Here is a 22,997-nt window from a genome sequence, read left to right on the forward strand (position 1 = left end):
TGGACAGAAGAAGAGGGCTAGAGCCTGGGAGGATGAACCCCACCGGCGCATGTCGACTTCAAGGGGCTAGTGGGCCGTCCCTGTCCTTGGAGGTGGGTCTGAATGTGGGGCAGGAGGAGCTGGAGGCTGCAGGGACACTGTGACACAGGGTTATGCTAAACTCAGCACGCTAGAGAGCGGGAACCGCATGTGAGCCCCAGGTCTCTCGGGCTCCTCCTCTGCAGCTCTCTAAGGCTCGGTTTTCTCATCTGTAAAATGGGTTCGCGAGATAACGCTGCTTGTGAAGACGTCGCCTGCGACAGCCGCGTACTTCGCCGGTGCGGGAGGGGGCGCCGCCCGGGCTGCAGGGACTGCACTGCCCCCTGGCGGCGTTCCAGGTCGGACAGGCGGGGCGTAGTGGGGCTGGGACAGCCGTCAGCCAGTCCAGTCCACCGGCTCCCGCGTCGCGTCTGTGTCAGTCGCTCAGAGGGTGGACGCCGGGGTCTCGCGGGCCGCAGGCCGATGGTAGGTGCGCAGGCGCCGGCGTGGGCTAGGGCGCGGCGGCTGGGCCGGGGCTCGGTGCGGGCAGGGTCGTCCTAGAGCGGGAAGAGTCCGAGGACTCCGTCGGGGCGACCCCCGCCCCCGCCACTGGGGAGCCTCGCAACTTCTCGGGTCATTTGTGTCTTCCGGCCAGGGGCGCCACGGGGCTGCGGGCTTGCGACCCTTCCTCGAGGACCGGGGCGCCTCCCTCGAGGACCAGGGTGCCTCCCTTGAACCCAGGCTGGCGCCTGCGCGTTCTCAACTGGTCCCCGAGGCTCTCGCGCTACTGTGCGGCAGGGGTGAGGACGGGCGGGAGGAACGGTGTGGGGCTCAATAGAGGAGAGGGAACCCCAGAACTGGCAGTGCCAAGGGCGTCAAATATGGAGACTGAACAGTTCAGGTGACAGAAAACAGAAAAAAGAATCAACTTGTGGGTCAAGTTTAATTTGTAGTGTTTAGCCTTGACACTCCCTCACTTGACCCTCATAGTGACTGGGTCCCCGGAGCAAGGGGGTGATCCCCGTGCCCTTCCGTATGCCAGGCAGGCCCTGTGTTAATATCTTTCATGGATTAAACTCCCTGGATCCTCCTAATAGAGAAACAGCCTCAGAGAGGTTACCTCGCTGAACGTCACACAGCCTGGAACTGGGGATGCTGGGTTCGAATCCAGGCAGTTGCTTCTAGAGCGCTTGCTCTTGAAGACCCTGCAATACCAGGCATTGTGCCCATTTTACAGATGCCCAAACGAGTGCCTCATCTAGCATCATTGCTTGAAAGGGGAGACACCCAAGATCTGTCATTTATTCAAAAGTTCCAATAGATCCTGAAATTTAAAATCAAAACCCCACGTGTTTTTTTTTTTAATGTAGATTTTTACTTTTTGTTTGTTTGTTAGTTTTGAGACAGGGTATTTCTCTGTTGCCCAGGCTGGAGTCCAGCGGCACGATCTTGGCTCACTGCAACCTCTGTCTCCTGGGTTCAAACGATTCTCCCACCTCAGCCTCCCAAGTAGAATTACAGGCGTGTGCTACCACACCCGGCTAATTTTTGTATTGTTAGTAGAGGTGGGGTTTCACCATATTGGCCAGGCTGGTCTTGAACTCCTGACCTCAAGTGATCCACCCGCCTTGACCTCCCAAAGTATTGGGATTACAGGTGTGAGCCACCGCACCAAGCTTATTTTCACATCTCTGACTTGTGGATGGAAGAGTTTTTTCTCTCAGTGGTGCCTAAAATAATGGTCATCTTAGTGCTAATGTCACCTTTGGCTTGATGAGTTAAGACAGAGCCAGCATTCCCTGAATGACCTTTCTGGGCATTTCTCCCCTCTGTTCCACAGACTCCTCCTTGCCTCAATTGCTCTGTCCTCCCTGGAGACCTGTACCCAGGGGATGCAAGGAGCCCCATGGCTTGCAATGGCAGTGCGGCCAGGGGGCACTTTGACCCTGAGGACTTGAACCTGACCGATGAGGCACTGAGATTCAAGTACCTGGGGCCCCGGCAGACACAGCTGTTCATGCCCATCTGTGCAACGTACCTGCTGATCTTCACGGTGGGCGCTGTGGGCAATGGGCTGACCTGTCTGGTCATCCTGCGCCACAAGGCCATGCGCACGCCCACCAACTACTACCTCTTCAGCCTGGCCGTGTCAGACCTGCTGGTGCTGCTGGTGGGCCTGCCCCTGGAGCTCTATGAGATGTGGCACAACTACCCCTTCCTGCTGGGCGCTGGTGGCTGCTATTTCCGCACACTGCTGTTCGAGATGGTCTGCCTGGCCTCAGTGCTCAACGTCACTGCCCTGAGCGTGGAACGCTATGTGGCCGTGGTGCACCCGCTCCAGGCCAGGTCCATGGTGACACAGGCCCACGTGCGCCGAGTGCTTGGGGCTGTCTGGGGTCTTGCCATCCTCTGCTCCCTGCCCAACACCAGCCTGCACGGCATCCAGCAGCTGTATGTGCCCTGCCGGGGCCCAGTGCCAGACTCAGATCTTTGCACGCTGGTCCGCCCACGGGCCCTCTACAACCTGGCGGTGCAGATCACTGCGCTGCTCTTCTTCTGCCTGCCCATGGCTGTCATCAGCGTGCTCTACCTGCTCATTGGGCTGCGACTGCGGCGGGAGAGGCTACTGCTCATGCAGGAGGCTAAGGGCAGGGGCTCTGCAGCAGCCATGTCCAGAGACACCTGCAGGCTCCTGCGGCGCGATCGGGGCCGGAGACAAGTGACCAAGATGCTGTGTAAGTGTCACGGCTGGGAAGAGGGGCTGAGCCAGGTACTGGGGCTCCTGGGGTCTGGGAGAAGGGGCTGAGTGTCTGGGTTTACAGGGGGCGAGGAACTCCTCTAGTCTCGTGTGTGTGTGTGCGTGTGCGTGTGTACATGTGTGCATGTGTCTGAGTTGCACTCTTGTGTACTCTTTTAGATTACCCCACTAGAATCTTACACCAAAAATACCTATTAATGGCTAAATGTAAGACTGACTGTGTAATTTATGGAGTCCAGTGCAAAATGAAAATTCAAGGTCCCTTTTTCAAAAATGAGTAAGACAGCAACAATACAGCATTAAACCAAGCCCAGGACCCTGCTAAGCTTGGGGCCCTGACTCTGGAACCAAAACATAGAAAGGGCAGGGCATGTGATTGGGCTCCAGGATGACAGAAAATGGGATCTGGACCCTCCAGGTCTCAGGTCTCTCATCGTCGTCGTCTTTTTTTTTTTTTTTTTTTTTTTGAGACAGGGTCTTGCTCTGTCACCCAGGCAGTACAGTGGTGTGACCACGGCTCACTGCAGCCTCAACCTCCCAGGCTCAAGCGATCCTCCTACCTCACTCAGCCTAAGTAGCTGGGGCTACAGGCATGTGCCACCATGCCCAGCTATTTTTTTCATTTTTGTAGAGACAGGGTCTCGCTATGTTGCCAAAGCGGGTCTTGAACTCCTGGGCTCAAGTGATCCTTCCACCTCAGCCTCCCAAAGTGCTGGGATTACAGGCATAAGCCATTGCGCCTGGCTCTTCTTGGTTATTAACGTGTCTTGGCCTTGTTCTTCTCGGCAGCAGCCTGCGAGGCATGGCCACCGGCACGTCGTCGTCTTTCCTGAGGAACTGCCCTCTTCCCTTAGAGATGAGTGAAAAGTCCCAAGAAGGATTCTGATGGGTGGGGCCTAGGTCATGCCCCACCTCCTGCGCCAGAGTGGCAGGATGCCAAGGTGCACAGCCCCCAGTGGAACTACATAGTGGGATCTGGGGGAGCAAAGTCCCCCAAAGAAGGGGAGGAGGGTGTTGGAGAGGCCAGGTGTCGAATTTCCCCCATGCCATGTCTGCCGTTCCCTGGGAACCACAGGAGTGACCATTTATCTAAGGAGCCCCAGCCCGAGGCGAGTCTGTAAAGGCCAGGCTCAAGGCACAGGGGATCAGGCTGGAGATGTGCAGATTAGGGGAGGCCAATGTACTGGGATGAGGCTCTGGATCTCTGTGGCCTGGACCTGGCTCTTTTTCAAAAGCTGTGGCCCTGGGGAAGCAAGACAGACCGATGCTAAGCCGATCAAAGACCCGCCCCATCCACCTACCTACATCCCAGCTCAGCCCCACCTCAGCAGAGCCTGAATCAGGCCAGTGGGGTGAGCCAGGTCAGCAGAGGGCCACGGAGACTTTGGACAGAGCCAGCTAACTGGGGGCCGCCCCATCCCCAGAGTGACTCGCTCCTCTCGCCCCTCAGGCACCGTCCCAGAGCCCAGTCTCTGTGCCGCTCCTGAGGTGGGGCTGACCCCAGAGCTGTGTGCATGCCTCCCAGCTCTGCACTGTGGAACCGCGCTCAGCACCGGCTGCCCGCTGCCGCCCTGCCTCCTGCCTGCTACCCCGTCCCCTCCCTGAAAACATGCGTGGGCAGAGTCTGCAGTAGGTGCTCAGCTTGGATGGCTCACTCCTGGAAGGTGGGCTTCCTGCTTGCTGGCCTTCTCTCTTCCTTCCCTCCCTCCCTTGTCCACTGTCCAGTGGCCCTCTGTGCACCAGGCCAGGTGCCAGGGAGGTTGTGAGCAACGTCCTTTTTGAAATCTGGAATTATGAGGAAAACCATGCTAGGGTATGATGGGGAAGACACTGCCCAGGAAAGCTAGTGAGTTGCAGCAGCAAACCCAAGAAACAAGAAACAAAAATCATAGCTGGCCCTGTGGCAGAAACCCAAGGAAGGGCATAGTTGGGTAAGAACAGGCAGCAGGGATTTGGGGAGAAAGAGTGAAGGTTTGGCCAAACGGTCCTACCTTTTGTTAGGGAGGGGGTGGGCAAGGGCCTGGCAAGTAAGAGGGGGGCAGGTTAGTGCAGGGCGAGACATTCAGATGGGCCTTGGGGAGCTGGGGGCTGGAGTTGAAAAGGCCAGGGGCCAAGGCAGGCAGTGTGTATGTGTGTGCATGTGTGTGTCTGTGTGTGCATATGTGTGTGCATGCATGCGTGTGTGTCTGTGTGTGCATGCATGTGTGTGTCTCATGTGTCTCACTCTCCCTGGTCCCATGACCTCCGGTCTGCTGCTCTCTGAGCACCCATTCTTCTTCTTTTCTGTACTTATGCATCAGCAAGCACGGTCCCCAAGTGGGCATCCAGAGTGGCCCTAGCCCCACAGCCTGTAGCACCCCAGTAGCTCACCCAATTTCATACTTCAGGGTGAGAATCTGATTGGGCCGGCTAGGCTCAGGTGTCCATGCCTGGTCCAGTCAGCTGTGGCCAGAGGCAGGGACATGCCCCACTGCCTATAGTCAGTGACTGTGGTGAAGGCAGCCTCTCTGAGAGGCATGGCCAGAACAGGCAAATTTCCAGAAACTTCCACCTGGGTGATAGGTGAGGGTGGCCTGTGGGATAGGAGAGGATGTGAGAATGGGTGACCCAAACTGAAGTCTGGGAAGGCAGCTGAGGGGCTCCGGTGGACACTCTGCCTCCCTTGTCTGTCCCTGCAGTTGTCCTGGTTGTGGTGTTTGGCATCTGCTGGGCCCCGTTCCACACCGACCGCGTCATGTGGAGCATCGTGTCACAGTGGACAGACGGCCTGCACCTGGCCTTTCAGCATGTGCATGTCATCTCCGGCATCTTCTTCTACCTCGGCTCGGCGGCCAACCCCGTGCTCTACAGCCTCATGTCCAGCCGCTTCCGAGAGACCTTCCAGGAGGCCCTGTGCCTTGGGGCCCACTGCCACCGCCTCAGACCCCGCCACAGCTCCCACAGCCTCAGCAGGGTGACCACAGGCAGCACCCTGTGTGACGTAGGCTCCCCAGGCAGCAGGGTCCACCCCCTGGCTGGGGACGATGGCCCAGAGGGGCAGCAAGAGACTGATTTATCCTGAGTGGAGCCTCAAAGTGGCTTCACCTGGAGAGGCCAGAGGGTCACCTGGAGCTGGGGAGACATATCTGCCTTCCTCTGCAGGGATGCCTTCACGTACTGTCCCTAGTTCAGCCTAGAAACTCTGACCAGCACCTCAGTTTCCCTCCAAGGGAAATAGCAGGAGGAAGGATCCCTGATTGCTGAGGACTCACACTGACCAGATGCCACACCGTGCGCTTCTTATCCCTCCACTGCCACTCCCCCAGTTCAAGTCCTTCCCCTGCAGAAATATCACAGTTAGTTGGAGCTCAGCAGTCCTCTCTCTGGGGACTCCCTGCCAGTTTCTGAAATGGTCCCACAGGGTCCTTGCTGTCCTTCCCAGTTCCTGTTCAGGTTCTGGCAGGGGCCCAGGGATCCAGGGGACCTGGTTCCAGTCTCAGCCCTGCTGTCGCCACCTTGTCATGTGCCATCAAGCATATCAGCCTACCTTTCTTTTTTTTTGAGATGGAGTCTCACTCTGTCACCCAGGCTAGAGTGCAGTGGTGCGATTTTGGCTCACTGCAACCTCCGCCTCCCGGGTTCAAGCGATTCTCCTGCCTCAGCCTCCCGAGTAGCTGGGACTACAGGCAAGCCCCAGCACTCCCAGCTAATTTTTTTTTTTAATTTTTAGTAGAGACAGGGTTTTACCATGTTGGCCAGGCTGGTCTCAAACTCTTGACTTCAGGTGATCCGCCCACCTCGGCCTCCCAAAGTCCTGGGATTACAGGCATGAGCCACTGCGCCCGGCCAATCAGTCCACCTTTCTAGGCCTCAGTTCCTTGCCAGAAAAATGAAAGAGGCGCTGGCTTTCCACAGTGTCGTGCTTTGGCACTTTAGCTGTGGTTTTCTTTCTCTGTGTGTGTAAGGCACCGCTTGTAATGAAACCAACAATACCCTCAGATTGATAGGGCGGAAATTATTATCTGCATCTTTATCAACCCCAAGCCTTACTTCCTCCCTGACCTCCACATGCCCTCCCCAACCTCTCCCAGCACAAGTAGGGCAGAGCCGGCATGGATGCTGACCCCACCACCACAGCCCACCTCCGTCCTCACGTACGTGCAGACTGGCTTGGGGGTCCAGTGAGCAGAGTATTGGACTTGGCTGGCCAGTGGGTCTCAGAGCAAGAGACATGGCCAACCAAGGGCAAGGAGCGACCCTGTGGAGGGTTCTGCCGAACTCAATGCAGTGAGAAGAGGGACAGGGGAGGGATAGGGACAAGTAATCCTTGAAACTGAGACCCATCCTGAATCCCTGCAGGCCAAGTCAGTGCTCAGCCAGGACTCAGTTCATGGAGGAAGCTTGTCCTGCTGCAGTCCCTGAGTCTTGTTCTCCTGAGAGAAGCCCTGGCTTCCATGGCTGGGAGCTGGAGGATGACCTGGGGTCTATCTGTCTGGGTTCTCCCTGCAGACAGCTTCCTAGCTCATGCCCCTTGCTCGTGCTCCCTGCCGAGAAAGTGGAAGACGTGGTACAGGGTTGCAGATAATGTTTAGTTTTAAAAATTCATTTATAAAAATAATAAATGCTCATCATAGAAAATTTGGAAAGTGCAAATAAGCAAACATGAAAACATTTTTAAAAATGTAAAACCTCCCTTGCCAGGGGCTGGGGGGAAGGGGAAGTGATGAGTTTTTTTTTTTTTTTTTTTTTTTTTTTTTTTTTTTTTTTTTTTTGAGACGGAGTCTCGCTCTGTCGCCCAGGCTGGAGTGCAGTGGCCGGATCTCAGCTCACTGCAAGCTCCGCCTCCCGGGTTTACGCCATTCTCCTGCCTCAGCCTCCCCAGTAGCTGGGACTACAGGCACCCGCCACCTCGCCCGGCTAGTTTTTTTGTATTTTTAGTAGAGACGGGGTTTCACTGTGTTAGCCAGGATGGTCTCGATCTCCTGACCTTGTGATCCGCCCGTCTCGGCCTCCCAAAGTGCTGGGATTACAGGCTTGAGCCACCGCACCCGGCCGATGAGTTGTTTAATGGGTGCAGAGTTTCAGTTTTGCAAAATGAAAAAGTTATGGAGATCAGTTGTGCAACAATGTGAAAATACTTATCAATACTGAACTATACACTGAAATGGTTAAGATGGTACATTTTACGTTATGTGTATTTTGCCACAATTTTTGTAAAAAGAGGATTAAATCTAAAGGAAAGAAAAAATTAAAACCACCCATAACTTTACTCTGAAGCAGTAACAGTGGCATGTTTCCTCCTAATGATGTTTCATGTGGTTGTTTTATTTTATATACACAGTACACATACACAATTTTGTATCTGGCCTTTTGTCCAGTGGATGTTCTATCCAAGCTCATGCTTGCACTCATTTGACTGGTGGGCTCCACTCTGATAGGCCTTGGCCAGCCCCAGGGGAGTGGGACTCGCACAAACCATCTGGGTGAATTCCCAGATGCTGGCCAGGAAGGCCTGGATGCCCCCTGCCTACTCCCTGCCTACTAAATCCCTGGCTTGGGGGAGGAAGAGCCGTCCTGCCTGCCAGTCCTGCCCAGTGGACAAGTTCTGGGAGAAGCACAGGGGCTCCCAGAGAGCAACACAAGCTGGGGGTGGGAAGTGGGGGACACTGAGGACAATGGGAGACAATGGGAGAAGTGGGGACTTCGTGGAGGCCAGAGAGTAGATGAGGGAGCTGAGGGGAGGCTGGTTGAGGGAGGTGGTTTCCTCAGCGGGCCCTGAGCCTGCCCTAACTGAATGCACACAGTCAAGCCCTGAGTGGGGACAGGTCCTAAGAAGTGGGCCTTGGGGGAGGGTGGGGGACAGGGGAGGGGAGTGACTGCAGGGACAGGGGGATTCTGCGGAGAAAGGAGCCTGTGAAAAGCTGTGCAGAGCCGTGAGCACCTAAGCGGCGCCCTTGAGCTCCAGGGAAGTAGCCTTGGGGTGGGAGGGGAGATGCTGGATCCCAAACTGCAGGCTGGACCCTCAAGTTGTTTCCCAAGACCAGTTCTGGATTCCCAGAGGCCTGCTTCAGCCACAGTCAGAGGCGCCTCATGCTCGAGGCCCCCTGGACAGCACTATGAAGGGCCTCCACGTGCAGGCAGCAGGGCGGGTGGGCAGTGGGGTTGTTAGAAGGGTGCCCCTCTGGGCTGGGCGTGGTGGCTCACGCCTGTAATCCCAGCTCTTTGGGAAGGTGAGGCAGGTGGATCACTTGAGCTCAGGAGTTCGAGACCAGTCTAGGCAACATGGTGAAACCCCTGTCTCTACAATACAAAAAAAAAAAAGTAGCCAGGTGTGGTGGCACACACCTGTGGTCCCAGCTACTTGCGAGGCTGAGGTGGGAAAATCACCTGAGCCCAGGAGGTCGAAGCTGCAGTAAGCCAAAACTGTGCCACTGTACTCCAGCCTGGGCAAATTGGAGTGAGGCCCTGTCTCAAAAAAAAAAAAAAAGAGGGGTGCCTCTTTGTGAACACCGTGTATGTCTCCACAGCACATCAGCAACAAGTCCTGTTTGTCAGTCGCTGGTTCCCATGGAAAACGGGAAGAGCAGCTCTGAACTCAGCCCTTGAGAAACAGGGGTGGCAATGGAACAGGCAGAAGCAAGACCTGGCGAAGGCACTGGTCCCTGCCTGTCAAGTACCTGGCAACAGCGACAGCCGGAAGCGGCACCCCCTGCAGCCCTCTTAGGATGTGCTGCTTGCTCTTCCCCACCGGTCACGCTGCAGCTGCCTTCTCCTGGGACCCCAGTGCTACTCCCAGGCCAGGAGGCCTCCATGCTTCTCAAAGTGTCTAGCTCATCTGGGGCTCGAGTCACCTCCCCTTCGGACTGCGGTCACATCCCTCCTCCTCCTGCGGCGTTTAGGCCCTTTCTACTTCTCCTCTTCTCCAGCCCCGCTGCTTTCCCGGGGGATGTCAGAGTCCATGGGTGACCCCACTGCTGCCCTGGGTGCCAGCTGGTGGCTCCTGCAGCTCTGGAGGCCCCACCGCAGTCTCCTAGCCCCTTGGTCACATCCTCACTCCTAGCGCCTCCAGGAGCTTTCCCATTTCAGAAAGTGTGAGCTCTTGACCGCTACTGCCTCCATCCTGCTCTCTGTTCCTGTGACATATTTATTCTTTCATTTTTGTGTGAGATAGGGTCTTGCTTTGTCACCCAGACAGGAGTGCAGTGGCACAAACATGACTCACTGCAGCATCAACCTCCTGGCCTCAAGCAATCCTCCTACCTCAGCCTCTCAAGTAGGACCGCAGATACACATCACCATGCCTGACTGATTGTTTTCTCTTGTGTTGTAGATACATCGTCTCGCCATGTTGCCCAGGCTGGTTTGAAACTCCTGGGCTCAAGCAATCCACCCACCCTTGGCCTCTTAAAGTACTGGGATTACAGGCACGAGCCTGCATCCGGCCATATGTATTCTTTAACCTCATCTAGACTTCCAGGTTCTACACTGCTTTCTCCCAATCCATCAGCCTCCTGAGCTTCACCTCTTTTCTGACCCCACCATCAGTTATATCTACCCTACTCTGCCAGCGATCCTGAGGGTGAGTATACTGGAATAATTCTTCCCGTCTCAGAAAAGGCTTAATTTCCTTGAAAATGGAAAGTCCAAGATTAGTCTCATCAACAAATAAAGCCACATATGCCTACCCTTCCTTCTGTTAGGTATCTACTCAGCAAAGGTAAAGTGTGCAGCGCTGCATGTCTGTTCTCTTCATTACCAGATGGCATTTCCAGATCATTCCTGGCATCTGGGAGCCTATCTCATTTTTGTACGCTTCTCCAAGTCTCCCCTTTTCCCTATTTTTGTCTTCCAATGGATCCATCAGGTTCTTGTTCCAAATTTCCTTGTAGCGTGCTCGCTTCAGCAGCACATATACCAAATTTCCTTGTAGAGAGGAGTTGCCTTGTAGGGGAGAGGGGGCACACCCTAGCATTTGAACTCCTTTCTTACTGGGGGGAATCTCTCACTGTGTGACTCGATGGAAGACCAAGCCCAGTCTCCCACTTACAGGGGTGAAAGAGTTCTGGACACTCTCCACTGCTGACATCTATTGGTACATGATGGACCAAGCCAGCTGGGTGACCCAGCATGGGACCTTTATCTGGAGCAAGTGACACTAAGACGCACAACAAGAGGGGCAGGCATGTCCAGGGGCAGCAGCACTGACAGCAGTATCCTGCCCAGTCTGTCTTGGTTTCTGCCCTTTTTCCCAGCCAGGTTTTCCTGCCTTCCTGTTGATATTTGAGCTACTGAGAGCCTTTGAATAAATTCTTTTTCTGCTGAAGTTGGCTGGAGTCATTTGCAACCAAGAACCTTAACAGATCTATCCACTGGCTTGAAGGTTACACGTTCTGTTTGTTCTACTAGCAGTTATCTTTACAGTCTCTAAGATTAGCAAATATTATTGATTTCTTTTAAACTGCAAACTACGGTCTGTAATATTCCATAATTATTCTCATCCCCCTCCTCCTCCTGGCAGGAAAAATGAGGACAGATTTCAGAATTTGACCCTAGAAACATACGTACACTTTTATTTTATCTTATTTTACAGAGACAGGGTCTCACTATGTTGCCCAGGCTGGTCTTGAACTCCTGGGCTCAAATGATCCTCCTGCCTTGGCCTCCCAAAGTGCTGGGATTACAGGCAAGAGCCACTGTGCCTGGCTCATACTTACATTTTTCTAACGGTCTAAACTTCTTCAGCACAAAAAGAACCCCAGTGTGCTTCCACTAACACACTGAGTGAGTAAAGTGGAGTGTGGAGGTGGTGAGCAAGGACTCTGGGGTCGGGATGCCCAGCTGTGACTCCTGGTTCTGCTGCTAATCATCCTTACATGTCAGAATGACCTTAGGCCAAAGTCAGACTGGACTGAGAGGTACTGACATTACTAAAGAAAGAACGTACAATCTGCCTGCACACAAATAAGAGACTCAGAGGCAAACACTGACAGTCTGCAACATCATTCCAAATGGTGTCCAGGTTTCTAAGTCTACAAGGTGTAGTCTGAGGATGGTGGTGACTCTCTAAAGTAAATGTTCTTTCTGTGGCCTCTTCAAGGCAATACCCCAACCTAACATTCAAGTTTCTGCATAAGGCAGGGCAGGAAAACTGGGGACTGGGCAGGATCAAAGGCCTGATGCCGAGGTGCGGGATGGTGGGGACTCAGGGAAGGCGGAACTTGGGTAAGTAATGTGCCCTGGTCAATAAGAGGAGGCCATGGGCTGGAATTAGACTGGAGAACCTGGAAGCTGCAGCCACATCCTATGGAACATCTACAAGAGTTTCTGCAATCTTTGAATCTAATATTCAAGCCCCTTCTTCAGCTCTAAGCAATATGGGCATCATTCATCCAACATTTATTGAGCACCAGCCATGTGCCAGGCACTGTTCAAGGCTGAGGCGGGGTGAAGGAGAGGGCAGATAAACATGCTGGCATATAAGTGTTTTGACAGCTGGAACTCAGGCATTGAAGAGAGGCACCTGCCCCAGCCGAGGGAAGGCTTCCAGGAGGAGGTGATGCGCCCAAGGCTCATAAAGTCCTGGGGAGAAAGGTCTGACTGGCCCCTGAGCTTTGGCCAGGGGAGCAGTTCCACCAAAATGGAATCCCGGGGAGGAGGGGGAGAGCCTAAAGGGCATGAGGGATGTCAGGAGGCAGAATGAACATTGGACAGGCACACACAAAAGCAAAGCAACTGAGGTCCACTGTCATCACTGTGGCGTGTGGACTTCCCTGGCTACCCTTCCTGGAACTTGGATTTGGAACCTTCCCTCGAGTCTTTCTCCCTGTTTATCTCATCTCCTTTAGATGTGTTTGGGCAGGATTTCTTTTATTTGCATTTTAAGAAATTTGAAAAAAGTACAATAAAACAACCAAAAACAAAAATTGCTTCTATTCTCAACACCCAAATTAACTGCTGTTAACATTCTGGCAATTTGATTCCATCATTTTCCTGCATATTACCCCCCTTCAATTTAATGAGTAGGCTGGGCGCAGTGGCTTATGCCTATAATCCCAGCACTTTGGGAGGCCAAGGCAGGTGGATTGCCTGAGGTCAGGAGTTCGAGACCAGCCTGGCTGACATTGCAAACCCTGTCTCTACTAAAAATACAAAAATTAGCTGGGTGTGGTGGCACGCGCCTGTAATCCCAACTAGTTGGGAGGCTGAGACAGGTGAATCACTGGAATCCAGGAGGCAGAGGTTGCAGTAAGCTGAGATTGTGCCACTGCACTCCAGCCTGGGTGACAGAGCAAGACTCGGTCTCAAAAAAGAAAAAAAAAAAAAATTAATGAGTAACAGATTATCCCCAATTATTTGCTTTGTAAAACAACATTGCTGGCCGGGCATGGTGGCTCATGCCTGTAATCCCAGCACTTTGGGAGGCCAAGGCAGGTGGATCACCTGGGGTCAGGAGTTCAAGACCAGCCTGGCCAACATGGTGAAATCCCATCTCTACTAAAAATACAAAAAATTAGCTGGGCGTGGTGGCAGGTGCCTGTAATTCCAGTTACTCAGGAGGCTGAAGCAGGAGAATCGCTTGAACCTGGGAGGCGGAGGTTACAGTGGGCCGAGATAGTGCCATTGCACTCCAGCCTGGGCAACAAGAGGGAAACTCCATCTCAAAAATACAAAAACAAAAACAAAAACACTGCCTAAAACCATCCATTGGAAGGCTGATGGTTCTCCTGGATGGATCAAGCTGGCAACACTCAAATGGTCTGATCAATTTTCACACCACTGACTGTGGAACCAGATCTGCAGCGGTTAAGTGCCCCCTAGAGGGACATTATAGAAGTACACAGCACCAAAAAGAATTCTTGCAGAACAGCTGAACTTGAATCTAACCAAGCTTCTAGTTTACAAAAACACTGACGAAGGAATATGGGAAAAAACCACAAGGTGTCAACCAAGTCCGGATTAGAGACAATTCTATAGGACAACTAACAGTTTCTTCAACAAATAAAAGGCAATTTTAAAGGCGAGGTTCTCTCTTACAGATTTTTAAAAGATTTATTGGCCGGGCATGGTGGCTCATGCCTGTAATCCCAGCACTTTGGGAGGCTAAGGTGGGAGCATCACTTGGGCCCAGGAGTTCAAGACCAGCCTGGGCAACAGAAGGCAATCTCTTCTCTACAAAAAATAAAAAATAAATTAGCCAGGTGTGGTGGTGCCCCAGCTACTTGGGAGGCTGAGGTGGGAGGACTACTTGAGTCTAGGAGGTCGAAGTGAGCCAAGATTGTGCTACTGCACAGCCTGGTGACAGAGGGAGACTCCATCTCATTTTTTTTTTTTTAAAAAGAGACATATCAACTAAATGTAATGTGTGTGTGTGTATATATATATATATATTTTTTTTTTTTAATCCAAAATGTGTTTATTGAGATGGTTTCCCACTCATCTTGATTCAGAGTGCTTTTAGTGCTGCTTCCTCCTAAAGGAACATCCTTCTGTAAGCCTTGCTTTTCCTCCTGTAGGCTGGCAGAGGACAGTGGAGCAGCCAACACACAAAACTACCGTTTGTGCACGGCTAAGGACCGTGGTGATTTTACAGCATCCTGGGCATTTCACATCCATGAAGTAGGAACTGGGACTCTGCACCAGGCGTTTCTTCTTGTGTTTCCTCTTCTCCTCTTCTGGGGAGGGATGAAGGAGATCCTTTGTGAGAGGCATGTTCTCGTGTGGGTAGTTCATCACCACCGGAAAGCAATGTGTAGATATTTTAAAATCCTAATTCAAAACAAACCAACAATTAAAAGACACTTTTTATTTTTGTTTTTTAGAGACAGGGTCTCACTTTGTCACCTAGGTTGGAGCACGGTCGTGGGATCACTGTAGCCTCAAACTCCTGGTGGACTCAAGTGATCCTCCTGTCTCAGCCTCCTGTGTAGCTGGGACTACTGGCACACACCACCACACCCAGCTAATTTTTTTTTTTTTTTGGTAGAAATGAGATCTCGCTTCAAGCAGGAGGATCGCTTGACCCTAGGAGTTCAACACCAGGCTGGGCAACATGGCAAAAGTCCATCTCTATCTACAGAAACACCACCCCCCCCAAAAAAAAAAACCCAAAATTGACCAGTGCATGCCTGTGGTCCCAGCTACTCGGGAGGCTGAGGCGGGAGGATTGCTTGAGCCTGGGAGGTCAAGGCTGCAGTGAGCCATGACAGCACCACTGCACTCCACCCTGGGTGAGAGCAAGATCTTGTCTCAAACAACAACAAAAACCCCCAAAGTTTGCAATGAAGATTCATGTATATGTCTCTCCAGCAGTCTGAACGCTCTCTAGGTTAGATACATGCAAGTGGATTTGCTAAAGGAAGGAATGACTATTTTTACCTTTACTAAAACTGCCAAACTTCTCTCCAAGTGTTTGTAACAATTTGCCGTTTCACCAGTTTCTCCACAATCCCAAAACACTTGTAATTTCTGTCACTCTGACAGATAAAATATAGTATCTTATTAAGTTGCATTTCCCTAATAGTTGTATAGTTGAGCATGTCTTCATATCTTTGCCACTGAAATTTCTCCTGAAAATGGCTTTTCATATCCTTCAGTCATTTTTTTTCTTGATTCGTATTTCATTCATATTACAATATTAAATTTGTGTTGTATATGTTACAAATATTTCTAATTTGTTGTATTTTAAATTGGTCTGTAGAAAACTCCTGCAAGTTGTACATTGTAACGTGGTCAAATTTATCACCATTTCATTGGTAGGGGAAAAAATATTTTCCTCACCCATCTTAAGGGTTATGACTGACACCCCTATAACAAGATTATTGAGAGAAAGGCATAACAAATTTAAAGTCTTATGTGACATAGGAACCTTCAGAAACGAAGACCCGATGACCTAAAGAAAACTGTATCTTTATGCTAAGTCTGATGAAAGAAGTAGATAGTTGTGCAGAAACATGATTGGACAAAAGGAGCATCATCTAATGGTCATACATACGGGTGGGAGGAGACTGCGGCATGGCCCATTTGTTCAGGTTCTTTCTCCGCCCCAGGTATGCGGCAAGACTCCTCTGGAATGAGGGTCTTACGACCTACTTCACATGAGGTAGGCCAGTGAATTCTTTTATGACTCTGGTTTATGGGAGAAAGGCAGGAGCAGATCACAGAGACCTTTCTTCTGTGGTTTTCTCAACCGCCAAGGTGCCATATTTTGGCACATTTATGGATTTTGCTTGTGTCTTATCCTGTCCTTGTTATTGATTTTAATAATACTTCCTGGCAGGGTGCGGTGACTCAATTTGCTAATACTTTATTTGAACCTTGCCTCTGCTCATAAATGAAATGGGCTTTTGCCTTTTCTTCAGTTGTTCTCGATCAGATATATATAATATTTTCTTAAAGTATTTGGGCTAATCTCATAAAGTAAGCTAGGTAACAAGAGTTTAGCGAGGTACCAAATCTAAAACAGGTAGGCAGATTTTTTCTATTCTCATTCTTTCCCTATTTGGGTTTTTCTGAAGCTAGGATAAGGCCAGGGCCCCTTATTCAAGATCGCCCTTCCCTATCCCCCAAACACACACAATATCCCCAAAGTGTCATTGTTCAAGTTCCAACGTGGGGCTAGCTCCTAGGAGCTTGATCCTCCTACTGGGGCTACTGGTGTTAATGGCCATGGGGCCTTGTGAGAGCACATGTTCATGATAGTCCAACTCAAAGAAACTAGGAGAGAGTATTAAGTGATTGAGAATTACACCTTAACTACCGGGTCTTAACTTCTTTAAATGAAAAATGAAACTTACTACCATCTGTCACACGTGTTTTGAGACGTCCATAAAATTTTGAAAAAGCACTCAGTACGCTGGGTGGCACGAACACGCAGCGGGGCGAGGGCCCCTACAGCAGCGACAGCCTTAACGGAGTGACCCTCAGCTGTCGTCTCAGTGCCTCCTTCCCGGCTGGAACCGGAGAGGACGCTAACACAGCCCTCACTGGGCAGGACGCGGCTTGAACTGTTTAACGGCCCCGAGCGCTGGGAACCCATCCCGGCACACGCTCCCTCACGGACCGGTCGCTTGAAAGACTGCTATTCACTTTCCGACTGCCCCACCGCCAGAGGAGCGACGGACTGCGTGACCGTCACCAACTCCTCGAACTCTGGGGTGCCTCGGCCTTCTCCCGCGCCAACCTGGCGCGAAGACCATGGACACCGCGCGCATCGGGACCAACGAACCCAAACCACTACCACCTGCGTTAGACCGCAGCAAACAGTCCGCCCCACGCGCAGGCGCAGCACGTGCATCCCCTTCCACCCCGCCTCGAGACTCCGCCCCCAGGCTCCCGTACCGCCCGCCCCTCCCAGGGTCGCGGCTCAGGATTGGTTCAGGGGTGGTGCGGGCTCTGATTGGGCGAGGCGGAGTCGCCAGGGCGCCGTCGCTCTACGTGGCCGTCTTCCCGGCGGGTCTTGGATGTTGGGCAACGGCTGAGAGGGCGTCCCTAGCGTGTCCGCGCCCGCGGCTTTCTCCGGGCTCTCCGCAGGCGTCGTGCCCGCATTCGTCACGCGTGGTGGCTCTCAGGGGCGCACCGCACAGGCCCTTGCCGGGCGCTGGGAGGGCGGGGCCCTACACCAGCGACAGCCTTAAAGGAAAACGTGTTAGGGACAAGGGCTGCCGTGGGCAGCGAGGGTTGCAGACTCATTTGTGTTCTGAATTCTGGTGGGGGTAGTGAGGGATGCTGCCCCAGTTCACAGAATTATCTGACTGGGGAGGTAAAGGTACTTGAATTGCAGGTACTGTTTTTGGCCCTGTGTCCCCTTTATTTTGGCCCAGTGTGCTTCCGTTTGAGTAGTCTGTAGTGGAACTATTTTTTTTTCCCCCAAAAAACAGTTATTTGAAAACACGTGATGGAGCAGAATGAAAGTAGTAGGGAGGAATTCCTGGGAATTTGCCTTTTTTTTTTTTTTCTTTCCTTTCTTAACCTTAAGGAGTTTCCACTTGTCGATTGTGGCAAAAGAAGAGGTATGGGAGACCTCACCTACAACATGAAAAATCACCTTTTCTATTTGTTTTTCTGTTCGCTGGTGTGAGTAAAATACCAAATGAAAATAAAAAGGTGAGGCCTAACATAAGTTTATTCCACATGCCAGTTTACTGTTGGAAATACTAGAGGCAAAACGTGCATGGCTTGGAATGTGTGAAGGCCCCGTGATGTGCCTAATAATAATCCTGTCCATTTTGAGCAGGAAAAAAAATCAAGGTGAACTGAAGAAAATAAGTTCCCAAAGCAGGCAGAAGATGGGGAAGATGAGATGTCAGAAGCTAAGGACAATAGCAGTAGAGATGAGGTAATTATATGTACAGAATTGAGCAGAGTAGCATTTATTATTGTCAACAATTAAAATCCATAGTAAAGCAGTTAAACTGCATTGTTTAATCTCAAAAGTTGGCTGGGCTGGATGGCTGTCGCCTGTAATCCCAGCACTCTGGGAGGCGGAGGAGGGTGGGTCACTTAAGCCCAGGAGTTTGAGACCAGCCTGGGCAATATGGAGAAACCTATCTCTACTAAAAATACAGAAATTAGCCGGACGTGGTGTCTTCCACCTGCAGTCCCAGCCACTCGGGAGGCTGAGGCAGCAGAACCGCTTGAACCTGGGAGGCGGAGGTTGTAGTGAGGGCACCACTGCACTCCAGCCTGGGAGACAGAGTCTGTCTGAAAGAAAAAAAAAACAACAACACACAAACCTCAAAAGTGATATTGCAAACACTTTTCAACTAGTATTACAAGTCCACACTAAACTTGATACCAAAACCTGACCAGGTCGTTTTGAGAAATCACAGACCACTCTCTCTTTCATGAGCATAGATAAAAAAATTCCAGAAATATTATCAATGTTATGCAAAGAGTAATACATCATAATGCCTCGTGACCAAGTGTGGGTTATTTTGGGAGTGCCAAGGTGTTCTTTGTAAAGTCATATTGGTTGTCTGGAAATACTGGTTTAAAAGAAAATCTCTTCATTCTTTAAATTGATTCATTAAAATCCATTCATTTATGGCCCAGGAGGGCAGTGCTTTCCCTCAGCCCTGCCTGGCTGTTTTAAATTGAAAAAAAAGAAAAGAAGTCTATTACTTTGTGTACCTGCCAAACATGTTTTCGTATTTCTTCTTTTGACAAATATTGAAGTCTTTACTATGTTCTTCTGAGAGCCTCTCCTTTGAAAGTTGAAAATAGGTTTAAGTTGAGTCCTGAAAGAATTAAGGTGGGTTAGTGGGTACACAGCTAATGAATATGGAATGCTTCATACGTGCAGCCATTGTACAAAGGCTTTATGCCAGGGGTGCCCAAGCCCTGGGCCACAGACTGGTGGTACTGGTCTATGGCCTGTTATGAACCAGGCCGTACAGCAGGAGGTGAGCGGTGGGCAAATGAGGGAAGCTTCATCTGTATTTACAGCTGCCTCCCCATTGCTGGCGTTACTGCCTGAGTTCCGCCTCCTGTCAGATCAGCTGCAGCAATACTGTCTCATAGGAGCACAGACCCTTTTGGGAACTGTGCATGTGAGGAATCTAGGTTTTACACTCCTTATGAGAATCTAATGCCTGATGATTTGTCACTGTCTCCCGTCACCCCTAGATGGGACTGTCTAGTTGCAGGAAAACAAGCTCAAGGCACCCACTGATTCTACATTATGGTGAGTTGTATTAACTATTTCATTATATATTACAATGTAATAACAGAAATAAAGTGCACAATCAATGTAATGTACTTGAATCATCCCTCTTCCCTCCCACTGGATGCATGAAAAATTGTCATCCACAAAACCAGTCCCTGGTGCCAAAAAGTTTGGGGACCACTGCTTTATACATTGTTTCATTTCATCCTCACAGTGACCAGGTTAGGTAGGCATCATTAGCTCTATTTTTTAGACAAGAAAGCGTGCTCGCTTCGGCAGCACATATACTAAAATTAGACAAGAAAGCAGATTTAGCCATGAACCAGCTTGCTCATGTTTCCAGAACTAATAAGTGACAGCCAGATATACATAGGTCTGCTGAATCCAAACCCCCTATACCTTTCCCATTCATTTCTCAGTCTTCTCCTAAGCAGCTTGATCTGAGAGGCAGATAGCATTTATTTGTTGTCCACTTTGAGCAGCTGGTTGTGTGATAGAAACTTTCTTCAACCCTCTTCAGTCTAGTTGTTTTAATTAATCAAAAGTAAAAGTGGGTTTTGGGTGCCCTTGTCACACACACTTATTAGGGATGATGGATTTGTTAATTTACTTGACTGTAGTAACCATTTTGCCATAAGTATATTAAAACATGTTGTACACTTTAAATATATACAATTTTTTAAAAAGAAAGTAGGGAAATCATGAAAATTATCCATCCATACCTTTTGATTTTAATTTAAGACATATTATGTATTCCTTTGGCAATATTTTGATATGGAACCAAGGCCTTACCTTCGAGTTTGCTGCTGGAGTAGCTTATCTTCCCTGCATAAAGTATACACATAATGCATTTTCTGCAATTTAACGTTTGTTTCTTTAAAGCAAACGAAAATTCTAACACCCTAGTAAGTAAAGCAGTTTGAATACAGATTCCCACAGTTTTATGGCTTTTCCCATTCTTTTATGGTTGCTCACGCACACTTAATTTGATTGCAGTTTTTTAAGCTTTATCAAGTACTTCCAAAGCATTGAAGTTTGTTTTCATTGACTCAATAACTTTTTGCATTTATTTTCTTTTATTTTTTGAGATGGAGTCTCACTCTTGTTGCGTAGGCTTGAGTGCAATGGCACAATCTTGGCTCACTGCAACCTCCAGCTCCTGAGTTCAAGTAATTCTTTTGCCTCACCCTCTCAAGTAGCTGGGATTAGGGGCATGTGCCACTACACCTGGCTAATTTTTTATTTTTAGTAGAGATGGGGTTTCATCATGTTGGTCAGGCTGGTCTCGAACTCGTGACCTCATGTGATCTGCCTGCATCGGCCTCCCAAAGTGTTGGGATTACAGGTGTGAGCCACTGCGCCCGGCCCTTTTTGCGTTGATTGTATTGGTCTATATGATGTTTAGTTAATTCTGTAGTTGAAACTGCAAATACTATGGTCATATATAGGTTAGCAAACACCACAGCAGGTTCTTATTAAAGATACAGTTCAGCTCACAGGAATAGAGACACTCACATTAGTATGGGTACCACAGAGTGGCCCACTCATGCTTGACATTTCGTAAGCATTAAGTTATTATAGTAAGACCTATTTGGAATTGAGACAGTCATTTAATCCAGTCAGTTGGTTAAGTTGAGAAACATAAGATAGCATTTACTGTATCGGTTGAGTATCCCTTATCCAAAATGCTTGGGACCAGAAATGTTTTAGACTTCAGATTTTGTGGATTTTGGCATACTTGCAGATATGTAATGAGATATCTTGGGGATGGCACCCAAGTCTAAACACAAAATTCATTTATGTTTCATATATACCTTATATACATAGCCTAAAGGTAGTTTTAGTTTTCCCTCCGGTACACTGAATAAACCGTGTTTTGCACCTGCATTTTGACACTGACCCATCATACAAAGTCAGAATTGGGGCTCTAATGACATGAATAATTGATGTATATTCTCTTGGGGCAGTAGCGTCCGTACTCATAGAAATCTGGATGCTTCCCTGTGGAGATTCTGGTTTGTTAGTGCTAAGTGAAGTCTGAGAATTTTTCTTTTTTTCTTTCTTTCTTTTTCTTTTTTTTTTTTTTGAGATAAGAGTCTCACTCTGTTGCCCAGGCTGGAGTGCAGTGGTGTGATCTCAGCTCACTGCGACTCCACCTCCCAGGTTCAAGCAGTTCTCATGCCTCACCTGCCCGGGTAGCTGGGACTACAGGTGTGCACCACCATACCTGGCCAGTTTTTAAATTTTTTTTTTTTAGTAAGACAGGGTTTCACCATGTTGGCCAGGCTGGTCTTGAACTCCCGGTCTCAGATGATCTGCCCACCTTGGCCTCCCAAGTGTTGGAATTACAGACATAAGCCACCATGCCCAGCATTCTGTTTTTTTAAATTTTCTTTCTTGAGACAGAGTTTCACTCTTGTTGTCCAGGTTGGAGTGCAATGGCATGATCTCGGCTCACGGCAACCTCCGCCTCCCGGGTTCAAGCAATTTCCCTGCCTCAGCCTCCTGAGTAGGTAGGATTACAGGCATGCACCACCACACCCAGCTAATTTTGTATTTTCAGTAGAGATGGGGTTTCTCCATGTTGGTCAGGCTGGTCTCGAACTCCTGACCTCAGGTGATCCGCCCGCCTCCACCTCCCAAAGTGTTGGGATTACAGGTGTGAGCCACCAGGCCTGGCCTTCTTTTTTTTCTTTAGACAAGCATGCCAGGTCATTCTGGTGCTGGAAGACTTTTTACTACATTTCTCTAGGAGAAATCCATCTTAGAGAGATAAAATAGTTGTTGATTTACATGCCTGACCCGAATCTTGCACTTAGCGACTGTGCAGTGTGACTGTAGCTTCATGAAGAGGCGTCTTCATTGTTGCTGTTTCTCCTCCAGGTTCTTGTCCCTCGTAAGAATTGTGGGAAGAATACTACTGCCCCAGGAAAGAAAGGAGGGGAGGAAAAGTCTCTGGCTCCTGTGTTTTCTGAGAAGTTAATATCACCAAGCAGGAGGGGAGCCAAGCTCAAGGACCATAAGAGCCACCAGGAGAATGACGACCGGAACAGTGAATTGGACCAGGATGAGGAAGGTAAAGAACCCTTCTGCAGGTTCCTGGTGAGTGGCTGTGAGTTAGAGACAAGCTGCTGTGTGTGCCATTCTAGCACTCGGGGAGAGATTCTGTTAAAAATCCATCCTTCTGAAAAATGCCTTGGCAATCCCTGGCTGATTCTTCATGATTGGCCTCATTGAGGAGTTTCAGTGGATGTTTGACCTTTGCTGTCTGCCTGACCCTAGTCAGAGATTTTCTTTTTCTTTCTTTCTTTCTTTTTCTTTTTCTTTTTTTTGAGACAGAATCTTGCTCTGTTACCCAGGCTGGAGTGCACTGGTGTTGTCTTGGCTCACTGCAACGTCTGCCTCCTGAGTAGCTGGGATTACAGGCACGTGCCACCACACTGGCTAATTTTTAAATTTTTAATAGAGATGGGGTTTGGCCATGTTGGTCAGGCCGTCTTGAACTCCTGACCTCAAGTGACCCGCCCGCCTTGGCCTCCAAAGTGCTGGAATTACAGGCATGAGCTACCGTGCGTAGCC

The 22,997-nt window shown here is 50.0% G+C and overlaps 3 protein-coding genes across 4 annotated transcripts in view; 2 read left to right on the forward strand and 1 right to left on the reverse strand.

Moving 5' to 3' along the window:
• NCL (nucleolin) overlaps positions 1–22,997 on the forward strand; it is a 405,499-nt gene that overhangs the window by 326,391 nt on the left and 56,111 nt on the right. The gene's annotated exons all lie outside the window — the stretch shown is intronic.
• On the forward strand, positions 374–7,483 carry NMUR1 (neuromedin U receptor 1). Its single transcript, XM_050751205.1, has 3 exons — positions 374–504; positions 1,859–2,753; positions 5,455–7,483. Exons 1-3 carry the CDS (start codon positions 502–504, stop codon positions 5,835–5,837), a joined length of 1,281 nt encoding a protein of 426 aa, XP_050607162.1. The 5' UTR covers positions 374–501; the 3' UTR covers positions 5,838–7,483.
• Positions 14,156–16,642, reverse strand: LOC126932401 (40S ribosomal protein S27-like). 2 transcript variants are annotated; one of them, XM_050751201.1, is made up of 2 exons: positions 16,549–16,642; positions 14,156–14,521 (listed from the first exon to the last, which is right to left on the reverse strand). In XM_050751201.1, exons 1-2 carry the CDS (start codon positions 16,552–16,554, stop codon positions 14,210–14,212), a joined length of 318 nt encoding a protein of 105 aa, XP_050607158.1. In that variant the 5' UTR covers positions 16,555–16,642; the 3' UTR covers positions 14,156–14,209. The 2 variants fall into 2 exon arrangements, with proteins under 2 accessions (XP_050607158.1, XP_050607159.1); XM_050751202.1 differs by having other exon boundaries at positions 16,552–16,569.

Source organism: Macaca thibetana, chromosome 12 (assembly GCF_024542745.1).
Source record: "Macaca thibetana thibetana isolate TM-01 chromosome 12, ASM2454274v1, whole genome shotgun sequence".
NCBI lineage: Eukaryota > Metazoa > Chordata > Mammalia > Primates > Cercopithecidae > Macaca > Macaca thibetana.

Bases quoted from the DNA above. Each gene is read 5' to 3' on its own strand.
- NMUR1 (XM_050751205.1), top strand. The intron at 2,754-5,454 runs GTAAGTGTCACG...CTGTCCCTGCAG, and splicing joins ACAAGTGACCAAGATGCTGT to TTGTCCTGGTTGTGGTGTTT.